Raw genomic sequence first — 23,444 nt, forward strand, 5'->3', positions numbered from 1 at the left:
ATGACCATTGAAGGTCCCTTCTAACCCTAACCATTCTATGATTCTATGATCCCTGGAGATAATCAAAATTCATCTGGACATGGTCCTGGAAAACCTACTTTAGCTGACCCTGCTTGACCAGATGATCTCAAGAGGTCCCTCCCAACTTCAACAATTCTGTCATTATGTGAACTAGGCTCTCAGTTATTTTAAACAAAAAAAAAAAAACCACAACCATACAAATTCCAACAAAATACAGACTAAATTAATCTTCCAATCACCATAAAAGACAAATGTTTGTCTTTTAAACAAGATTCCTCAACTGAGACATCTTTTTTTACTTAGAGACTGTGATCAATTCACCTAATCACCTCATCACCTCATTTACATTCTAAAAGTCAGATTTTTAAAATAAGTCATTGTTGTAAAAATTATTACTATATTTCTTAGTTATTATAATAAATAATAGAAGGAAGGTTGTAATTTAGATGTTTTAGCAGAAGTAATGGAAAATGGAGAAGAGAAATCATAAAAGGAAGTCTTGCATGAAGCTTTAACAACAACAAGAACAACAAAAATCCCAAAGTAATTATACTCCTGCTTCAGGGAAAAAAAAAAAAAAAAATACATTAACTTCTCTCAAGACAAAGGGCAGCAAGTCTGGAAAGAATAAATATGTCCTTAAGAAGGGTATAAAAGTAGCGTTAAAGGCAACTCCCATTCAAGGCAAGGCCAGTTACTATTCAAGAACAAAGGAAAATCTAGTCATAGCTAAGGTACTATTTCGAAAATATTATGTAGTTTGCAAAATAACAGAAATAAAATATGTCAAGTTTGAATTGTGTTGACTATTCTCCTTTATTCTCTCTCAAACTGTTGAAGAGACAGTCAGATGACTATGAGGTTTCATAGAGTGCCTTAAAAACTGCCACTTCTCACTTCAAAGTTACTGTTTGTCAATTGTCAAGCCAAGACGAAGAAAAAGAGCTTTCTTGTCTAGTGCAGGAGAGTGTAAAATAAATTAACATTAACATCTATGTGAAAACAAAAGCTTTCACAGAAACTGATTCATTTGGTTAAGTATCTGTAGCATGATCACACATTACCTTATCGTAGCTTACTATGGTTCATTCCAAAATCCTCTTAATTGTAAGTGATTTCTAACAAGCTAGTTTAAGAGTGTTTAAGTTAAAATTCACTCTTAGTCAGGTAATTGTAAGTATCTTTTCTCAAAGACCAAAATGGCTACATGAAGAATTTCAACTTTTCAGAGGCTAAAGTTAAACTTTGATGCATTCAACTTATTCCTTCTAAATGTATTAACTGATTCTGTCACTCCATGAAAGAATAATGGCATTAAAAATGCTGAAAAAATGTAAGCTGGGTTGTTATTGGGCTGCTTCAGAGAAAGAGGAGAAAAGAAACCTCAAAGGAACAGTAAAAATGCAAACATGTTTCTCTGCTCCATAACAGCAGTAGAAACAAGCTTAGTTTATGCCTCACATTTCTGCTTTATAACGTTTGTGGAATGTATAAGCAAAGATTTTTACAGGCAGAGAAAGCATGCTGGTACATGTACTGCTTTGAGACACATAATAAATCTATTTTCTCCTTTTTTCTTGAAAACTAGCAAAGTTTTGGACTTGGATCTCCAAGCTCTCTTCCAAGATCCAAGTCTTCATCTATCCATTCCAGTTCTCTCCTGAGTTATCCTGCTCCTTTGCTCCCACTTCCACTCTTTTCCTGTGTTATGTCATCATCCACTCTAGATCAATCTGCTCCAAAGAAATGTACTTTTGTTTGTCACTCACAAAACCACAAATCTTAGACTCATCTACTTCTCCAGTTTTCTTCTTTCCCTCACTGCACTGAACATACTATCTTGAAAAAAAAAATGCCTTTATTGATTCATCTACAGCTACGTGGCATCCACCTCCTACCTATGGAAAATGTTCTCAAGAAATGCCTAAGAACATTTATTCGTGAATATTTCTTGAGTACTACTACTCATGAGCCTAGTTAGTGCCTTGGAGATGGTCATTCCTAACATCCTTTTAAACATTTTTAATCCTATCTTATTTCTGCTTTTCTTTAAATGTTTGTATCAATATATAGTGAGTTTTTCCCTCTCTAAGCTGCGTTTCACTACTCTACACATTTATTTTTTTTCTGTAGTATCTTCTGCTAAAACAGCTTCAAGCACAACCTTGTATGGTGAGGAGATACAGACCTCCCTCACACTCCTACAATCTGTCTCTGACACTTCTTTCAAAGACTTTACTATCAATTCCAACCACAAGGCAGCCTGAAAGGACAGAAATCACACTTTAAAAAGATGAAAACTATTCCCCAAAGCACAAGAAGTAATAGTAAATCAAACTCTTGATCTTTCTTCCTTAAGTTCTCTCGACTACTCTGTCTCTGGTATTTTATACAGATTTCTTTCCAGTAATCAAATCACACAGCTCAGGGGTCACTCTGATTCTTTTTCTCAGGTTAGGAAAAAGAATGCCTAAAGCATTCTAGATCTACTCCCACAAATTTGCAAGGTATTAAAGCCTGTGCAACCTTTGAAAATTCAGTATTCCAGGCTGATCACTGTAATTCCTCCCCTTTCTGAGTTTGTGATAAGCTCTAATATGCCTGCATCTACCTGCCTGTCTGTTAGACCATGTTAAGAACCTCTCCCTTTCTCTTCTGTTCTCTCAGCCACAACAAGGCCCACATTTCCAACATTATTTTGAATCGCCTATAAAATCACATCCCTCAGAACTCACTGACTTCTCATGCCACCAAATGCCTGACTTCAGTTAGGTCAGGCTTATTAAGTTTCCTGTAAGCAACTCTGAATTCTCTGCCACAGAATTCTTTATCAGTAAAATTTTATCTTTGATGGTCTATGCAATTAATGCTTAAAAACACTTTTGAAGACTCTCAGTACCTCACCTATTCAGGAGAAGAACCACTTCAAAGCATGGGAACTGAGAATTTGTTCTCTTTTTAAATTCTAAGTAACCCGATGTTTTCTAGATTCTAAGCAACCTCAAAAACAGCTGCTGTAGGAAATCAGTAAGCAGTAATCACTACTGTAGTAGTAATAGTAGTAATTACTACTATTAGCAGTAGTAATAATAATAATAAAGCATAAAAATGACAGTATAGGGCTCTGTAAACCAATGTTGAAAATAAAATTAACGAATGGAAGATGCAGAAGACCACTAGAGGGCTCTAAATCCTTTAATAACAGTATGGACTTTGGATGCTGAAAGGGGATTCCTATGACATATTTTATGCATCTCAAAAACTTGAGAGGCTCATAAACTGTAAAATCTAAATCCCCAAAATTAATACAAAAATATTTTGCTGAATGCAATTCCAGTCTTTATTTAAGAAAGATCAGTTTGCGGGATACAATTCTGCAGCTCCTTTCTTCTGGGAATTTTGCAACAGGATTGGTGACACTTTTCAGATGCAAGGATTGCAATTGTCACGCCTTCTATGACGGGGTGACAGCATCGGTGGACAAGGGACGAGCAACGGATATAATCTACCTGGATTTGTGCAAGGCATTTGACACTGTCCTGCACGACATCCTTCCCTCTAAACTAGAGAGACATGGGTTTGATGGACGGACCACTCGGTGGATAAGGAGTTGGCTGGATGGCCGCACTCAGAGAGTGGTGGTCAATGGCTCAATGTCCATGTGGAGACCGGTCACGAGTGGCGTCCCTCAGGGGTCTGTGTTGGGCCCGGCCCTGTTCAACATCTTTGTCGGCAACATGGACAGTGGGATAGAGTGCACCCTCAGCAAGTTCGCCGCCGACACCAAGTTGTGTGGTGCTGTCGACACGCTGGAAGGGAGGGATGCCATCCAGAGGGACCTTGACAGGCTGGAGAGGTGGGCCCATGCCAGCCTTATGAAGTTCAACCAGGCCAAGTGCAAGGTCCTGCACCTGGGTCACGGCAATCCCAGGCACAAATACAGGCTGGGCGGAGAATGGATCGAGAGCAGCCCTGAGGAGAAGGACTTGGGAGTGCTGGTGGACGAGAAGCTCAACATGAGCTGGCAATGCGCCCTTGCGGCCCAGAAGGCCAACTGCATCCTGGGCTGCATCAAGAGGAGCGTGGCCAGCAGGTCGAGGGAGGTGATTCTCCCCCTCTACTCTGCCCTGGTGAGACCCCACCTGGAGTACTGTGTCCAGTTCTGGAGCCCCCAACACAAGAAGGACATGGACCAGTTGGAGAAGGTCCAGAGGAAGGCCACAAAGATGATCAGAGGGCTGGAGCACCCTTCCTATGAGGACAGGCTGAGAGAGTTGGGGCTGTTCAGCCTGGAGAAGAGGAGGCTCCGGGGAGACCTGATAGCGGTCTTCCAGTACCTCAAGGGGGCCTACAAGAAAGATGGGGAGAGGCTGTTCAGTAGGGCCTGTTGTGACAGGACGAGGGGTAATGGTTTTAAAATAGTGGGGGGTAGATTTAAATTAGAAATTAGGAAAAAATTTTTTACAATGCGAGTTGTAGAACACTGGAACAGGTTGCCCAGAGAGGTGGTGGATGCCCCATCCCTGGAAACATTCAAGGCCAGGTTGGACAGAGGTCTGAGCAATCTCATCTCGTCAGGGATGTCCCTGGTCCTTGCAGGGGGTTTGGACTAGATGACCTTTGAAGGTCCCTTCCAACTCTAACCATTCTATGATTCTATGATTCTGTTCTTTACATTTCATTAGTAACTTAATGCAAAGAACTAGCTCAAGCATCTCTGCATCATAAGGAAAAAGTTAAATTTTCCAGCAGTTTATTGATAAGGAAAGGCGCGTGGTTCTCAGAGTTGTAAACGAGGAAAGGGGATTAATATTGTCCAGTGGGATTTGGAAGAGACTGTGAAGAATGAGTATGCTTATTCTCCCTCTCACCCTACACCACTAGACAGCCCCTTTATCTTCACAATAGGCAAAAGCTTCCTATACCAGCCAACTCGCCTTCTCAGAACCAAGAAGAAGCCATGCTGCTTGTCTCTTTACCACACAGTGGCATAGAGTGTGGCATTTCTTCCCACAATGAGAGGGGAAGAAATTACAAGACTATATAGAAGCCTTAAGCTCTCCAGACTAGGCGTAGACAGATTTTACAGTGAGACCTTGACATTTTGCCACCAACACAATCTACTCCACTAGGAAATATTGTTTTGCCTAACCAGCAACCCAGCTTTGTTACTCATTATATCAGTGATGCCTCATATTGAAAAGTGTAATTTAATAGTAGCCTCTCATAAAAGCTGAGGACCAGAGTGTGTATGAGCTTTGGAAAATGGCAGCTTCCCTGTGTACATTTTGGGTATGAGTTAGATAACTGTTTAATTTTGTAGTTCTTCATTTGAGGCCACAGGATAAGAAAAGGAAACAGTAAGAAGAATAAGATCACAGGGAAATATGAACAACAGAAGATGGAGAAAAGGAGCTATTAGCTTTGGAGACACCGTAGCTGTTCAGATTGTTTTACTGGACCAACAAATCCAGCAGTGGAGTGGAATTTTTTTTTTTTTTAAGAGAACAAAATAATAAATTTAATTACCATGATCTTGATCAGGAGCTTCCAGGTTGTAACCATAGCCTAGAAGGGTACGGACTGCCTCCCGAAGACTGTCTTTGTTAGACTTCTTTGTCCGATCATCCAAAAGAGCATAAGGTACAAGGCGAGGATTTCGTCGATTTTTCACATCCTGCATAAGTATGAAAAAAATCAATTCAATTTCAGAACCCGTGCTTTGTCTTAAAGACAAAATTGTGTTACAGCAGCCGTATAAAAACTACTATTTATACCAAATGAAATCATAGAACTGCAAATTCAGCAAAGATTCAAAGAAGTTGCAATAGTCTAGAAGCTAGTAACTACACTGAATTTACTAAAAAAGCAAGTAATACACAAACAAACAAAACTTCTTGGCTTATACCCGCTTTCATTTTCCATCAAATTTACTTAAAATAGGATAACAATGCAAACAAGAACAGGGATAAATGCAAAGAGTTTGACTGAAAAGTCAAAGGGATTGTATTCTTTTATACTTCTTATGAAGCAGCTACCACAACAAGAAGCTAGTATGTAACTAACGCTCAGAGACATTACTGTACCACAAATATATAGGGTTTTTTAATTACAGCACTAAGCAAAATACATTAAAAATCACAAAGAATATTTAAGATATAAACAAAATAAGAACAAAACACTAATAAAAATATTAATAAATATGTGCAATACTAATTAATTATTAATAAAATAGATAATAAACCTGTGCCTTAGTATGTCAAATACTTAAAACACAAATTTTTCCCAAAATAAAGGGTCTTGTAAGAATATGATTAAATGTGTTTAACGTGCAGAATGTTTGTAATATGTAATTTAACGTAACCTCTCCCCCAGCTGAAATTAATGTATTGTTAAGGTTTAATCACTGTATTTGAGGTTTATGAACACAACATTGATTACGTTTTCCTCTAGTGCAATATCACCCTTTTTGAAAGCATTGTTTAACTGGATTATTTATATGTCTAACACAATTTTTAGAGAGTAATAGAATTGTTTTCTTGTCTACATTTTCTTCTCACATCCTGTCAGCATTTTCTGGCACTGAGGGAAACCATACAAAGAATTCTCCATGTTCTTCCTAATATCTTATTTAAAAATGTATATTAAAGGCTAGATATATTAAAAAAAAAGAAAAAAGAACAAACCTTGCCGCTTGTTCTCTTGCGTACAAATACCAAAGACTTGGAGAAACTTTTGTGATTTGTCAGACTTATTAAGAAGTGCGAAAATAGTGCCTATTATTTCAGAAAACAATACCTACAGTGAAAGTATCTTACTTCTTTTATAGCATTATAGTTCTACTTTTAAAAACGTATGTGGTTTTCATTCTACCTTTGCAGGCAGAAAAGAAACAGCACATCCATTCTGACAAATACTGCAGGCATTTTCTGCTGTCCTTCAAATGCTTAGATACAAGGCTGTCTGCCTTTTGTTCGATCATGGTGAGTGAATATTGAAGTGCAGTTATTGAGCAGTGCCTGATGAAATCTGGTCCTACCAACCAATGATCCTTCTAGAATAAATATTACTGGACAAGCATTATCTATATGGTAAAAGGGCTAACAGAAAGATAGATATTGCATTGCTGGGGACACAAATTACTACACCATATCAGGTCTAGTTACATTCAGTGGGAAGGGCAGTGACAGGGTCAACACAAGGACCATTTTGGGGGACGATTTTCCATATTTATTCCAATAACTTAAGTTGACATCCTCCTTTTTCCAATATTTAATTTGTTAGATGTGGAAAAGGAATGCTTCCAAAACAGAAAGGAGGAAACAAATGTTGAAGTAAATGTTATAAGGAAATATTATTTGATGTAAGAATCTTCACATTAACATTAGAGATGAAACACCATGAATTTAATCATCTCTCTTGGAAAGGCCATAAAAAGATAAATAATTTCCTCTGCAACAGTGTATGTCCAAAAGATATTACGAAATACTGTCTTTAAAAATATGATTCAGAAGTTTGCAATAACAATTATGTAACTTCTTATCCATTAAATAGTTAGATTAATGCACCAGTAATTGCCATAGCAACCATTAACGCACATTAACATAGCAGCAATCAGCTGATAATAATGTATGACAATTAAATACTGTATAGTATAAGATTTTTTTTTTCCTTTGGGTTTAATTTTCTCTACTATTGTGACCTTTTTCACCCATTCAGGACTTTGGCTACTGCTTTAAATACAAACATGACAAGGATTTTGCTTTTAATCATTTTGTTCCTTTTTTTCCTATGATATGTCTATCTAAATTTTGAATGTTTTACTTATTGCTGTATTAAGAACTGCTATTGTTATACCCATCATAAGTTTTTGTACTAACGATCTTCTGCACCTCTGTGATTTAAGTGCAGCTAATCAAGAGAATGATCCTACAGAGCAACTGAGCTTTGCACAGTCACAGTCAAGTGAACAAGGAAATTGATTAGCTGAGTGGCAATTTTTATTAAGTACATTTGCAATTTGTACATAGGAGTTAATTCTTCCTATTCAATACAGAAAACTTTTTTTTTTGTACTGTAGACTGTTAAAAGAAGGAAAATTCAGCCTAAGTTTTTAGTTTTCTGCCAGAATTCCCCAGGTTTGACAGTCTAATGCTTCATCAGAAGACTACGTTTTGTTTAGAGTTTGTCTGGCAACTAGTGTTCACCGAGTCATTTGAAAGACAAAGAAAAGCAGATCTCCTCCAAAAGACAAAAATCCCCAAAACTTCAGCTTGTTGACAAGATTTTGTTTCAATTGCTTTCAGCTGGATAGTACACAGAAAATGTATATTGTTCTTTGGTTTAGCATTCAGAACTTATATCACAGAAAAAAAAAAAAAAGCCCATCTATTTTATTACACAACTTTGTTTTCATTTAATGTAACACAAACTTTGCATTAGTCATTTAGAATTTAATTTGGAGTTAAGTAAAAGAAAGCACTGCAACCATGAAAAGTTGGAATGCCTGGCAGAATGTGCCCTGACTATAAATGGAAGGAACTAATAATAAATAATGTTAAACTGGAGTGATGTAACACTGACCATGAAAAGTCAGTATTATTTTATACAGTGTACACTATAAATTTTGCTATATGCAGCAAATGATAGACAAAGAATTATCTGAATCAGCACATATATACTTCTTTGTAGGATATAAATGGATTTGAAACAGGTGATAATTGGTCAACAATGGCACTAACCGGATACAGCTCTAGAAAGGAACTGCAGAAAAAAAAGAAAAAACTGAACTCATACACCAAATACCAACAGGTCTTTCAAGACTCCCATTACAGGTAATGAACATCGCTGCAAAATAATTCACACTTGGAGCTGAGAGATGCAGAACTGCATTCATTTCTTCAGTGAGTATGTGACATGTAGACACCTGATCCAGCACAATCAATCTAGCAACTGGCCTTCCAACTTGTACAGACAGGTGTCAGGGAAGAGTAAGAATGAAATGAGGAGTGCCCATACTGTCTACAGCAGTATAGAAAACCATAGTCAAATTGTATAAGCATCTCTAATAGACAAACCGATTAAGAGATATAGTGTGTGCAATAAAGTTGTACTCTTCAGAAGTAATTCAGTAATAAACAGCAAAGCCTCATATAAACCTCTAAAAGACATCCAAAATAATAAAGAATAATTAGTTTGAGAGCTATAAATGTGATACCACAAATGTATGCACTCGTGGGCCTCCTCAAATCTTTGAGCAGCTCAGAAACTGCCCAGATGACTAGACTAAAAGGAACAAAAAGACACCAGAAACATACATAAATAAGTGCCTATCAAAAAGAAAGACAGGAAAAGACTGAAAAATGAAAACACAGACTAGGAAGAGTGCAGGAAAAACATAATAATTTAATGGAATCATAAGTTTTCTGATTTAAAGTGTTAGAGCTGTACAGATACATATTCTGTGTGGTACTGAAATGATTTTGTTCTCATAACCAAGGCTGTTAAATGACAAGTACATGGCAAATGTATTTCAGTTCATATTCAGGGAGACAGATGTGCTGTTGTTTTCCTAGCTTCGTTTGCATCATTAGAAAACACTCATTCTACAGTTGTGAATTGATTCTGCTTGCTGCCATGTCTGCAGATCTCGGACTTCCACAAAGATTTCTGAGCAATTGCCACAACAAATGCTACAGCAATGCTGTCAGAAACCCAGCTCAGTGAGCCACTGTGTGAGTGTGCAGCATATACACTGTGAATAAGATAATTGACCTACACCATACATTTCATATCTCATTATCTAGAGGTCTAGCTTTTCTGCATTTATCATGGCAGCTCATCTTTAACCACAAACCATTACAATTAAAAAATATTTTATAGAGGAAAAATGAAAAATACAGTTCTAAATTGGTATTTACTAAATAAGTAAATTTCAAGATTGTACAGTCATTAGAACTGGAAAGCACAATAAAGTCCTCACGAAGCCATATTCTTAGCAATGTTAACAAATATCCTAAATGTACACATCCAAAGTGGAAGCTGTGATCCTAACCTGGCATACTAGCCACTGAGTTCTGCCCTTAGAAGTGTGTGTATCCTTAGAAACAGATGTGCAGTTTCTACCGTCTTTACTGAGCGCCACATCCACTGCCTGGAAGAATGTCCCCTGACTATAAATGGCAGGAACTAATACACCAGTATAAATAATGTAAAATGTGACAGTCGGGTAACATAAGTAGTTTTTATACGGACAAGATGCCTTTACATATATATATGTTTAACAAAAAAAAAAAAAAATAAGTGACAGGCTTTCGACTTGTGGTTTTTCCCATATGGTCATATTTCCTCAGTCTGAATTTCCAGAACAGTACCTCTCTTGCCTTGCAGTGCTAGGCAGTCTGAGAAGACCGGCTCCTGAATAAATAGTGATGTCACATGCTTTCTACAAAAATCTAAAAAACAAAAACAAAACAACAGCAACAACAAAAAAAAAAACAAACAAAAAACCAACCCAAATTGTCTTGCACTTTGAGCCAAAAAAAAATCAGACTTGATAACTGCTTCACAGTCCCAGTACTGGCTAATTATCCTAGGATAGTAAACAAAAAACATCCTTTTTAAGATGCTCTTCACATAGTGGGAAGAACTTTTTAGGCTGCTGATTTTTATAACCAATTGTGAAAGTTGTGGGGGTTTTTGTTTTAGCTTTGTTTGGTTTTTTTTCCTTAATATAAACAAGGTTTCTCATTGTCAGGTTCTTCAGCCACAACACAATACAACATGAAGAAAAAGCAAGACACCCTTTGACTAGGCTATGTGCATGTGTGACAAGGCATATAAGCAAAATTTCAGAGTCAGACTCTTTGGCTGTGACCCCACAATCAGTGGGGAGACCTAAAAGTCATGTATTCAGGAAGAGGGAAGGGGTGGTTAATGTACTTGAAATTATTTTAATTTGCTTTCTGATCTCTAAGCTTGACTCTTTTCTCCCCCTTTCTGTCTTTTCCTTACTTACATAAAAGTTGGGATTCTCCTGTATACATGACATCAGAGTTTCATGAATGTCAACCAATACTAGAGTTCACGGATAAATTTATGTGAGTTTTTAATATTTTCAATTTGATTGTGAAGATTTAGTCACAAACACATTCTTTGTTACTTTAATGCTATTTTTCAATCAGCTTGTTATGAAAAATTCCTTTAAAATATCCAAACAAAAAACTCAGGTAATTACGATAGGACATAATGTCAAAATTCGTAGACATATAAAAAAAAAGCCCTCTCTCACAACACAGATATGATTATTTTAATTGACTTACGCCAAGGCTATACTGCTCCTTTGCCTGGATCTATCTCCCTTATCTGTCCTTGATAATTTACCACTTCCCCAGTTCAGAGAAGACCAACCTGCAGGCAACTGCATTCTCCCTTAAAGGGACACTGTCAAGTACTTTCATACTGATTTGTGCTTGTTTTTCCACTTACCCTTCCTATTTCATATGTTCTTTTAAGGAGAAATAAGTATTTTTCCTACCTGTTTTGTTCCTTCTGCTCCCTTCATGGAGCAATAAACTCCTGCGAGTCTGTACTACTAAAAAATACTTACTTGTTTGTGATCAGTGTCATCACAGCTGTCAGCACAGTTCTGGGAACAGGATTTATTTGTTAACTTGTGCTCCCTCTCCTGGCTGGCTGGTTGGCTCTGCAGCAGCAGAACAAAAATACTGTGTATAGTTGTGCACGAAGAGCAGCTATCCCTTGTTAAGAAAATTCCTGACAAGAAGTGGTGAATTCAGAAGAAAAAAAAAATCTGGAACTTGGAAAGCATTTTCCCCACCAGTTTATAACAGGAAATAAGTGGTTTATACATGAGTTACTTGACAGTATCCCTTTAATTTTTCATACTATATAATCCCAAAATGATGAGGCACTCACAATGGAACAGACCTACTAGACCATCTAATCCATTCTACAGCCACAGCACAATTGCTGTTTATAACATATTTCCCAGTGATTACTTCACCTACTTTCAAACATCTGTAAGCTTCTTTCCCTTAGGAAACTATTCCATAGCTCTGCAAGATCCATTTATAATATTACACAGCATAACGTCTTGTCACTCTATTACAGTACTGTAACATGTCACAGTAATATGATGGGATGACAAAAACCCATTGTTGGAGTAAAGCAGAAGCACGTAGCAGTGTGGACAAGAGCTAGAAGCTTGCCATGTGATATGTACGTCAGCTAAATGAGAAGCATCTTTGCACTGCACCCAGAAAGGAGAACCTTGCTATTCTGCTCTTTTGACTTTTAACGCACGGTATTTGTTATCTGCACATTGTAAGCACTCGTGGAACTCGGTTAGCTGTCTTCTCTCCAGAAGAAAATAAACTTAATTATGTGAAGAGAAAAATAATTGAATTAAGAGAAAATCAACATCAACCCCCAAGCACAGCAGCTTCTACAGGACACGCTATTGGCGGGAAAGTTTTCAAGGACACCACCTAACTGTTTAACCATACATGAGACTACTGTAATTTGTCTGCCAAGAATAAGGAAGTATACTTCTGATCTTGTTGATCTGTTTCCTGAAGGCCATCAATACTTCTGAGCTCTTGACAAACTTTAACAATCATTCTCTGTCGAAAGCATAACTATGACACTGTTTACTGCACCACTGCCTTACATTCTCTACAACAGTGCCCCACTCAGTACACAAAGTCTTCAATCAGTTTGCATAAATCAGACCCAACAAAATATTTGGATGTTTAAAGCAGAAGCATCCAAGACTGCAAAACCCCAATTAAGTGGCTTTCCAACTCCACATGTGATTAGCTTCATAGACACTTAAGCTTTTACTTTTAAATTCTCCAGGTTCTTCTTTGCATGCCCATAATTGTCTTTGCCTTAGTAAGGAAGAATAGTTTGATACTGATCATAAACTTAAGCCCAGTCAAGATTTAGAGTAGAAGCATTTTTCTAAGTCTCTTTCAAAGTACAACCTGGTAGTCAAAATCTGAACCTGACTCAACTGACGCATATATGTCCAAAAACCTGACCAGGGGCTACCATTTTATCCTAAAACTTAGCAGATCAAAATGACAGTGATAACCTCTTTATATAAGAATTTGTCCTTGGCCATCAAAATGGATTTAGACATCTAATTCCTATTTGCCCTGTTAGATAACTTTGAGGATACTGGTGTCAATTTTTAAAACACTCATAGAAAATGAGTAATACACAGCTCAGTAGTTAAAAGACTAAGAAGTTCAAAACTATACCTCTATTTTCTATGAGTTTTCTCATGCTGGACTAAAAATTATAATAAGTGAGCAGAGATTTAATTTGCATGTTGAGTTTTGTCATCCAGAGAGCAGGGCATTTATCAGGAAAGGAGTCTAGGGAAGGCCCGAGTTCCAAGGCTGGCCCTCAGGACAGTATTTTAAGAGTCAGTAGATAAAATACAGAGAGCTGTTCAGTGAGCAGATCACAGAGACCTCTTTCCCTCTGCTTTCTCCTAGTAATCCTCAAAAATGTCTCTTCACAGGGCCACAACATTTTAGATTCAACATTAACGTCAGTCTCTTTCTCTGGGCACAGTGCTGAGAACCTAAGACACACTTCATGATTATTCTGACATTAAGCTGAAGTGTTTAATTTTAGGTTATATCCTGTACCAGATTTGTCTAATCAATGCTTCTATTTTTTTAAACCAAAAGTTGTGGCCTAGGGCAACTCCACTGCCTTTTGGGAGCCATAATAAAACTAATTATTTATTACTATCATATCACACCTCTTCAAAAGTAGAACCTTCTATATCAACAGGCATATCAAAACATACATAAAGACAGTGTATAAACACACAGTGTAGATGTAGAGGAGAAACTTTTTTCATTGCCATCCACTACATCTTTTGTTTATCATTCCCAACCCAGTAACACTGTAAAAGTCTTTGACAGCATCATTTAACTGTCTTTCTTACTTAATACCTCACCAATTCAAAACACATATAATTTAACTGCAAACTCACTCCAATAAACATGGCAAAGTTATTTGTGTTTTTTTTTTCAAAGATATACAGACACACAGTGTAGGTGAAATAGTCTTCAAGATCTAAGAAGATCTTCAAGTCTAGTCTTCAAGATCTATTCACTACATATGAGTTGTGGTTTAAATTTTCCCAATGCTAGTTAGAAACATAATTAGCTAAGAGATGCATTTGATTCCAGAAACTTAACTTCATCTTAACCAATAAATTCTGTTGCAAAACTAAATTTAATTTTGAGATCTGTCAGTGTTCTATCAAAGCAGTAACTATTTCCTAACTTCCATTCATTTCAAATCTCCTGATTGGCAAGGCCCTGTATTGAAAATGTTTGGCTTCTAGGAGAATAAAAAATATGGCAGGTATGGTGTAAATTACTGAATGTATTCTTTAATATATCAGAAATATTACTTTTGAGCATCTAGAGACATACAGACTTTCATTTTAGAAATAAGTTGTGCACTGCCTCCATAAACACAGGATTTAAATAGTGGGTTTAAAATGAATTAATCTGCTCCTCCTACCTGACAACAGAGAATCATCACTTCCAACATTTCTCATGATGATTAATATTCTATGAGAAACGTTAACAGCACTTTAAAGGGCCAACTTCCCTTACTCAAAGATGCAGTATTAGGGGAAAATTTAATCCTACTGTAAGCAGAGGAGTTGCATCAACACTGATTTATCTTCAGTGTCTATCTAGTAGGGGATATTATATACATTCCAGTCTGCCAGCACAAGAACTGACTCATTGTCTGTCTAAACTCAAATATAGCACATAGACTAACTAAACAGTTTACAAAGTACCAAAATGAGAGCTTTATAGTAAGATATTATAATGGACAATGCTGAAATGCCACGCAGCATATATTTTTTTTACACAAATCTACTTTGCCAGTATGTCATAAGGTGAATTTCAGTGCCTAACTCAATACATATAAAATTATTACTTTTATATATATATATACAAAAGCTTTGCAAATAGAATGAGTTTTGGTCTTGTAGAAAAACAAAATTCGAAATGTGCTGAACTGAAATGTGACCTGAATTTTTGTCAAAAACAAAACCACTGTTTGTAGGCAAGAAAGAGTACATACCTACAAAACAGCTGTTTCTCATTTTTGCAAAAGTAGTGATATTTTTTTATGCCCAGCGCGAAACCATGAAAGCTCTTTTTTTTTTCCAAAGGGTGAATTTTCCCAAAATTTCACTGTGATATGCTACCACACATTTATTAAGAGAAATGAAGACACCTTTCTTGATATAAAATTCACAAATAATCACAAAAAGAATAGAAAATATGACTCCTAAGGGAAAATTGATACAGTCATTGTCCTGAAAAACAATAAAGTAGGCTCACTGCATATCTGATTTTTTTTTTCAAAAGAAAACAGAGACCCTGAATTTTGCTGTTAGAATCCACCATCCTTAATTTTAATTCCCCTTCCTTGTAACACATTGCGATACCTACTACCACGTAGCATTCCTATTCACTGAAACAAAACCACTAAAGTAGGACTGGAACTTGCAAACTGACTTAACTATTCTCAGTTAAACATGGCATTTGCCAGAAATGCAACATATTAGCAAAGTGATTACTAGACATTTACATTCTGATTTTCCTGGATAAACAAAATTATTCAATCCCCAGGACGGCAAACATTCAAATCACTCCCCTACTGAAAGTCAATGTTTACATTTCCTAAAATACTAGATCATATTAGCTTCCTGCATGCAATTTTCTCACCCTGAGATCTAGATAGCACAGAAGAATATTCCAATTTTTTAACACTGCTTGTAAAAGAAGAGTCTTATATTGCTAGAAGATTTAGCAGGATTGCTTTAATTATGTATTTTTTCTTTCTTTGACTGAGAGACTCACTCACATTCATTAGCTGCTTCTTCCTGCTTTTGTATCCCCATTATTCCCCAATATGTGAAATATCTCATTAGGTAAGTGCTTTTTCAAGTGATTGTAGTTAGCACTTACCTGCTGAATACCGTACGTCCAGCCTTGCCTTATACGGTCCCTTGCCCATACATTGTGAGCATTCTCTGCTAGTTTATCCACCATAGCTTCTTGAGAGGGGGTCAGTTTGATAAAACTCAGATCCATGGGAGCAGGTTTATACCCACTCAACAACTGGTAGCTGTCAAAAAACACAGAACTTGCAGTTACTTTGCAGTTAGATAAAATCAATAGAAACTGCAAAGGAAAGAAGTGATATTTATGCAATATATCTATACAAATAACCTGTCTTTGAATGTAAAGAATAATAACGCACTGACATTTGATTGTGTTTCACGCTAAAAGTATCTTGATGGGATGAAGTAGCTGGCAACGAAAGCTACTGAAAATGGTCTGAACTAAAAACTTTTAAAAAGTATTTTACTACTTTCATATATTTAAAGTAGTAGATTAAGATATTACTTATCTAAATACTTACATGAACACTGTTATTGTTGCCTCTGCGCACTTCACAATACTTACTAAATTCTATCTATCTCCTACTGAAACAAGAAAATGTTCGTATTCTTCCCATTGTGTATAGGGTCGTAAACGATAAAGGAGGTCAAATGGCTTAATCAACATCACATACAAAGTCCATCTAATACAAATTTGTCTTTATAATACTTCATACCTTAACTGTCTTTCAAATCATAGGAGCAAACATTTAAAATCTAAGCACTGTCCCTTCAGAACAGGGAGACAGCTTCCTCACTATTTTGAGTGCTTCTGAGAACAAAGTGTTGTTTACTTTTATGAAGGTGTTCCCATTGAATTGATTATAGTCATCTCCCACTTTACTTATGACCGAATCTTCTTCAATAAAGGATGTAATGCATATGGTGATGGATGCAGCAAATATAAAATGCCAAAATATAAAATGAAATGCCAAAATAAATATATAAAATATAAAATAAAATGCCAAATATAAAATGAAAGCCTACGACACCACGCGTCACCACCACAGTGGTGGACGTGGCCTCCCTCACCTCAGCTGATGAGGGAATGTGCAGGGGAAGGGGAACAGGAAGAGAAAAGCAGGAGGGCAGACAGACAGGGGCTGTACACAGGTGTCTGTGGCCAGGTGCTGGTTTGGGCTGGGGGCTGCAGGGCAGCCTCTGTGAGGAGCAGCCTGGGCTGCCCCGTGCCGAGCACAATCAGTTCGAGTTGGCTCCAAAAGGGCCCCACCGCAGGGCACGGCTGAGCCCCACAGCCACACTGGTGAGCACCTCTGGGAAAACACTTTTTAAAAAGGGCAAAACGCTACACAGGCAGGGAGCAGTGAGAAAAAAAAGTGTGAAAAACAGCCTGGTAGATACCAAGGCCGGAGGTGAGCGGAGGGCAGAGGCACTCCAGGTGCCAGAGCTGGCGCTTCCCTGCAGCCCCAGGAGAGACCAGGCCAGAGCTGGTGAACATGCCCTGAGTAACCCCGCGTATTTCTCCTTGAGGGTACTGACAAAACAAAACACTATTTTGGTCATAAGGAAAGGGATCTGTGGAAAATAAACAGCAGCATTCTCTCACTGAAATTATACACACTGGAACGTTTCAAGAATGGCTAGTCTAAATAAGTGTCTAATTATTTTCTAAACAACTTTGTCATTTTCTTGTAGTTTCTTTATTTGGACTGGCAGAGAGAAATTCAGAAAAAGAAACAGTATTAATCCCCATTTATATTCTAAAATATCCAAATACTTCACAAATCTTAATTAATTTTCTTCTGTGATTACTGTTCTAAAACTCATTTAAATAAATTATTGGTTGAAAACAATAATTGAAAACAAGCAAGTATTTAAGAGGGATTATCATCTATAAACATGAGGCTGGATTTCCTTCAAAATTAAACTTTTTTTTTAAATGTGTTAAGTCTGAAAACAGCAATTCAAGAATGTCAATCCAAAATCAACCATTAATATAGCTACCAATTGGCAAATTTCTATTACAGAACTAAGCAAGCCGTTGGCACTTATGCTGCTATCTCCTACATAGTAGCTAACTGCCCTCACGGTTACATCAGGGATTCTGAAATTGTGGTATCAATGGTATATAAGTCAGTGCAGTGTGGCAGATATTAAAGACTTGAAGCTCCAGGTTCTTACAGCTACCTTGTAGTAAAGTATTGCCCAGAAGCCTGCAGGAACCTTGTCAGAATGGGGTATGTGCTTTTGGCTCACAAAAAGAAGAAGGCAGGCATGCTTCTGTTAAACATGGGCTTGTGGTTATTATACTGGCCTTAGGGATGCAGTGTATGGAACATGAAGGTATGGGTCAGTGAAAGGCTACTGTGAATAACGGAGATATGCAGTAGCAGAGGAATACCTACTTCTGCACAGAGCACATCCCTGCAGAGAGCTATTGAGCTGCTACTGGTGGCAGCAACTTAGCAACTAGCACTTACCATTGCTCTTAGTCATAACCAAGGAAACTAAATCACTAATTTAAATTCAGGAATAACAGAACACACGTAAGCTCTCTCCTACTGAAACTGTGACCTTTACCTTTCTGGGTTTATACACATTATAATCCTCTTTTATCCTGCTCCATTTTATACCAATCTAGACAAACGTATAAACCATGGGCTGAAGCGTATGTTGGGCCATAGGGCTGTCATATGCTTATCATCAAGTCAAGTTCCATTACTTTCAACTGTGTTAAAGTTCCCAAATTCTTCATTCACAAACTAGGGGCCACACTGGTGCTAAAGAAGAAGTCAGTGCACCTTGGCTGGGCCATGAGAGCTGCTTTCAGAGCTGTGTTAGTGGAGGCTACTATACCATATCAGTCTGAGCACAGTCCTACCAATGCTGATGCCAATCAACCACCCAGGAAAAAAGTCAGGTGACTATACCACTTCAAGTCACTAGATGGCCATCTGACTTTCAAAAGGGTTACCTTTAAATATTTGCAACACAGCAAAATATATTGACAAGTTGGCTGTAAAAATTCTTTATCAAGCTTCTGCACTACACTCCATATAAAAAAGAACTGTGTAACAATGAACACCAGACATTTCAATGAATCACAGAAAACCTAAACTTTATCTACACGTCAGATTGTAAACATCTGAAAGAAAAGGTGTGGATGAACATGTAAATTTCTGAAAATTTCTGTGCATATGTGCATACTCAAGTACCAATAAAATTAGCAATATAAATATCAAATTATTAAAATACAGTTTGCTTAACTCACACCGCCTAACAAAAAGATGCATTTGAATTTCAACTTACTTCTTTGGAAGTTTCATTTTTTTCACTTTTTCTTCAGCATGTTCATCAGCAATTCCAACATGGCAGCCTAATGCCAGCAGGGTTCTAGGACACAGAAATTAGAAATAAATTACTGACAGTGTTTCTGTAGGCAGAGTTGATGTTCTGTATGTAAATGGCACTATACAACAAATGAGATCTCTGGGAATGACAGCAATATAATATGGAAAGATCAACATCAGCCCTTTTGTATATCTAATAAGCTTTCTAGTACTGTTAAGAAAATGCCACAAAATGTTCCTAAAAAAAATTAGGAAAAATATTGGTAAACTACTTAAAAATGGAACTATCATACAGGCCATTTCATCTATATGAGGTATCAATTGAAAGATTCCCTGGCCTTGAAACATACATTTCTGCTTTATGTCCTTATTCACACTGCTTATGTATTCATTCATACTGCTTTATATAAAAATCTTTTTATGTTATTTACTTCAAAGCCGATGAAAGGAGAAAAGGCAGGAAATGTCACTTGTTATCCTTAGAATGTGTCTTCTTTACAAAGAAAGGCTGTTTGTCAGAGATTTTAATTGTATCTGGGTTTTGTTAGGACATGCTACTGAAGAGAGGACTGACAGCAGAAAGCATGAAAAGCATTAGGCCAAAACTGCCATCTTAATGCTCAGTATGGATGTTGTACATTAATGCACTTCAGAGGAAAGGATTCAAGCTAAACACAGTACATTGTGTACCCACAAGGCTTCTACCACAGAGCCAATGACCCAGGCAGCCCATTCTGGCCTGACTCTGCAAGATGCAGCTCATTTCAGAAAACAAACACTCTCTAAATAACCTCACAGCAGGGTCAACAGTATTAGCTGGGTTTCTAATTACTTCAGACTTCTTCCCTTCCTTACAGTCACACTATCCAGTAGTACAAATCTTAAGTCTCATTCATCTCCAGGGTTTGATCTGTAACTCATCAATTATTTTTTTCCTGCGTTTAGGTTCAATATAGGGTTATCAAGTCTTAGTTTCTTTAGCCTAGGCGCATTACTAAAATACTGACATTGAAATGAAAAGAAATCCTGGACAGAAGTCAGAGGCCACTTTGGAGTCAGATCAGAAGATTCTCAAAAATTTGAGGGTAACACTTGTATCTTTGATTGAAACTGATTACAAAGAGGAAATCACAAGGGTAAACCTTGTATTCTATTACTAATTTTCCCAACATGGAAGAAAGCTAGAAAACAAGATTTTAATTTGCTCTTGTTGGTAGTTAAAACAGTATTTTCTAGTCTTGCTTTAACTATATTTACTGCATTTGAACTGACTGGGGAAAAAAAAAAAAGAGCATGAATATAGCTCTAGCAGTATTTTGATTCATCTGCCAGTAGAATGTACATTTCAAGGAGATTCTTACAGCATATTTTTAGTCTTAGCTACATGAAGTAAATCCTACTGTTCTGGTCTGTGAACTCTGATTTAAAATTAGACTTTAAAATCAGATAGGAGGAAATCACATGCAGTGGCCACCTCCTGCAAAACACACTATCTGCTAAGAATGCTCCATGCAGCTAAATTTCAATTGGCATAAATCGTACATGATTCCTAAGCAGCTATCACTAGCACAAGTAAGAGAACATAGCTAACAGTGGAAAGCAGTACAGAGGAGCTAATCCCCAGTAACCCTAATTTTCTTGAGATGTAAGATAGGAATTTGAACCCTACATTATCTTCACCCAGACACAGCAAATTCAAATCAGAGCTCCACAGGAGAATAAAAATGCATACCATACTGGTAAAACCTTAAAGACCCCTAAAGCAATTCTTGCTTTCTTGTTTACCTTTAAAGTGGCCAAAGACAGGCTTCAGCATAATATTGATACATGTAATTACCACACACAATTGAGTAAATAAATAGACACAGGAAAGTCAGTCACAAAACAGTAAGCATCAAAAAAAAAACCAAAACCAACCCACCAAGATCAAACTACAAAATACATATAAGAATGTGCAGAAACAATATGAGCAAGCATATTTTAATCCCATAACATTTTCAGAGGTAACTCATTCCTGATTCTTGACATTTTACACAGTATATAATTTTTATAGTTCATAGAGGTATTCAGTCATACAGAAAAATATACAGAGATGCCAATATATTGAAAAGAAATGTTGTGTCAGATAACATGACTCAATCTCCTTGCTTTCTGCCTCTCTCATCTAGTAGGGCTGGCAGCAAAACTGGCAACAAACCAACAAAAAAAATCCAATTACAGTAAGTTACTCTTCATGTCTTGCAACTACCTCAGGTATGTGGTTTGATGCAAATTGTAAATAACGTAGCATACAGCTGACTAGAGGACGTTTTAAAAGAATGTTTTCTTTCTCTCTTCTCCATTCAGGTTGACTACTAGTAGACTAGAAACATCTAGTAAAGAAATAGTCAAAGTAGCTTGCACTTCAAGTCATCATAGATCATCTAGAATGGGGTAGTGCACTAATTTTTCCACCTTTGCACGCTTACGGAAATAAACTGAGTGGGACACTCATATTCTAGTTCCTGAAAATAGATGTCATTATGATAAATATAAAATATTGCAAAATTTGAACTGTATGCTTCAGAAAACAAGGACTAATATAGGAATGAAAGGACTAATATAGGAATGAAAAGAAGACTGAGCTCAGTAAGCACACAAATTTTGAAATCCATAGAAAGACTGAATGCTTTATGCTTTGGATACTATCCATTTAATGAAAAGGCTCTCTCTAGAGTAAGTAATAAAGTTACTCAAATAAAAGTAATGCATAATTTATGTTTATAAAACAAAATTATTTTTTGTTTTGTCAGGGTTAGATTTAGAAAATCATTGAGTCCTGAACAAGTAACCATGTAAGGACTACTAGTATTTGTTTAGTATTTAGTTAAACATTAGAAGTGTGCATTTAATTCTTAGAGTATCATTTTTATGATGCTTGAGTCATATTACACATATTATTGTAGTAAAAGATACAACTTTAGGGAAAATTAATGACATCATCTTTGTAATTTCATAAAGTGAGAAGCAAGAAGATATTCCGGATTCTTAGCACATTTTTGTGTTGACAGGGGTCTCAAAAGCTCTCTTTGAAATTCTAATATGTAGTTGAAGACAAATATGAACTTATTTTCTTGCCTCCAATGGAGTTCCATTTATCTCTGAACGCTTTCTCTCTAAATAATGCCAAAATATCCTCCAGAAACTGTTTAACACTAGGATCATTACTATGTTTTTCACTGAGTAATTTGCTATGGGAATGGCAGACCAGAAAACAGCACAGAGAAGCTGACCAGAAAAGGACACTACAAGAAATTCTAGGAGTGTTCTACCTACCTACCTACTATAATGACATAAAGTCCTTATATTATGAGTGTAAACACTATATTGCACTATATCAGTTTACAAATTTTTCAACAATATAGTACAAATACTCCCAAAAAAGTAATATCACATGCACATCCTTTGTTAATGCTCTGAAAAGGAAAAATGAACTATATTTTAACAATGAAAAAAAAAACCCAAAAACCAGACTTCAGTGGATTGCAAATACGAGTTACTGGACAACCACCAATATACCACTGGGCATTTATCAGTTTGAGAAATATTTTCATAGACATATTTTAACATGCTGGCTACATGCAATGATACATATGGAAGAAACTACTTACACTAATAGATTTTCAATGCATTCACAACAAAGTGAGAATTCACACCTGCTTTATTGACAAAACTGAGATGAGGAATCGTATCTTTGTTAGCCAGATAACTAGATTACTTAAACAAACCCATTAACACCCTACTGAAATTTTCTAGCATTCGAACTGGAGAACTTCCACAACATTGATACATCTAATCACTCACCCACGAAAGGATGGAATATCTACTACTGTTTTGTGGCAATACACACAGATGACACAAAAATAGCAGTAAGGGGTCCTGAAGCAAAGCTCGTCATTAGTCACATCCAAAAAATAACTATTGATTGTCAAAGTGTGCTTTATCAATAAAGAAAATTAAAAGCAATTAAACTAAATTGAATTAAACCAAATAAGTAGCAAATAGGGGTTTTTTTTCAAAGCTTGAATCTATTTCTTTCCTCCAAACTAGATGAA

The 23,444-nt window shown here is 36.6% G+C and overlaps 1 protein-coding gene across 1 annotated transcript in view; it reads right to left on the minus strand.

Moving 5' to 3' along the window:
* Positions 1-23,444, minus strand: part of RYR2 (ryanodine receptor 2) — a 430,134-nt gene that overhangs the window by 168,983 nt on the left and 237,707 nt on the right. Inside the window, exons 25-27 of the mRNA XM_086745890.1 lie at positions 19,310-19,393; positions 16,065-16,224; positions 5,551-5,698 (exon numbers count right to left, since the gene is read on the minus strand). Coding sequence (XP_086602016.1) covers positions 5,551-5,698; positions 16,065-16,224; positions 19,310-19,393 — 392 coding nt within the window. The remainder of the gene's footprint in view (positions 1-5,550; positions 5,699-16,064; positions 16,225-19,309; positions 19,394-23,444) is intronic.

The sequence above is a fragment of the Chlamydotis macqueenii genome, chromosome 3 (genome assembly GCF_036417535.1).
Source record: "Chlamydotis macqueenii isolate bChlMac1 chromosome 3, bChlMac1.mat, whole genome shotgun sequence".
In the NCBI taxonomy this organism is placed as follows: Eukaryota; Metazoa; Chordata; class Aves; order Otidiformes; family Otididae; genus Chlamydotis; species Chlamydotis macqueenii.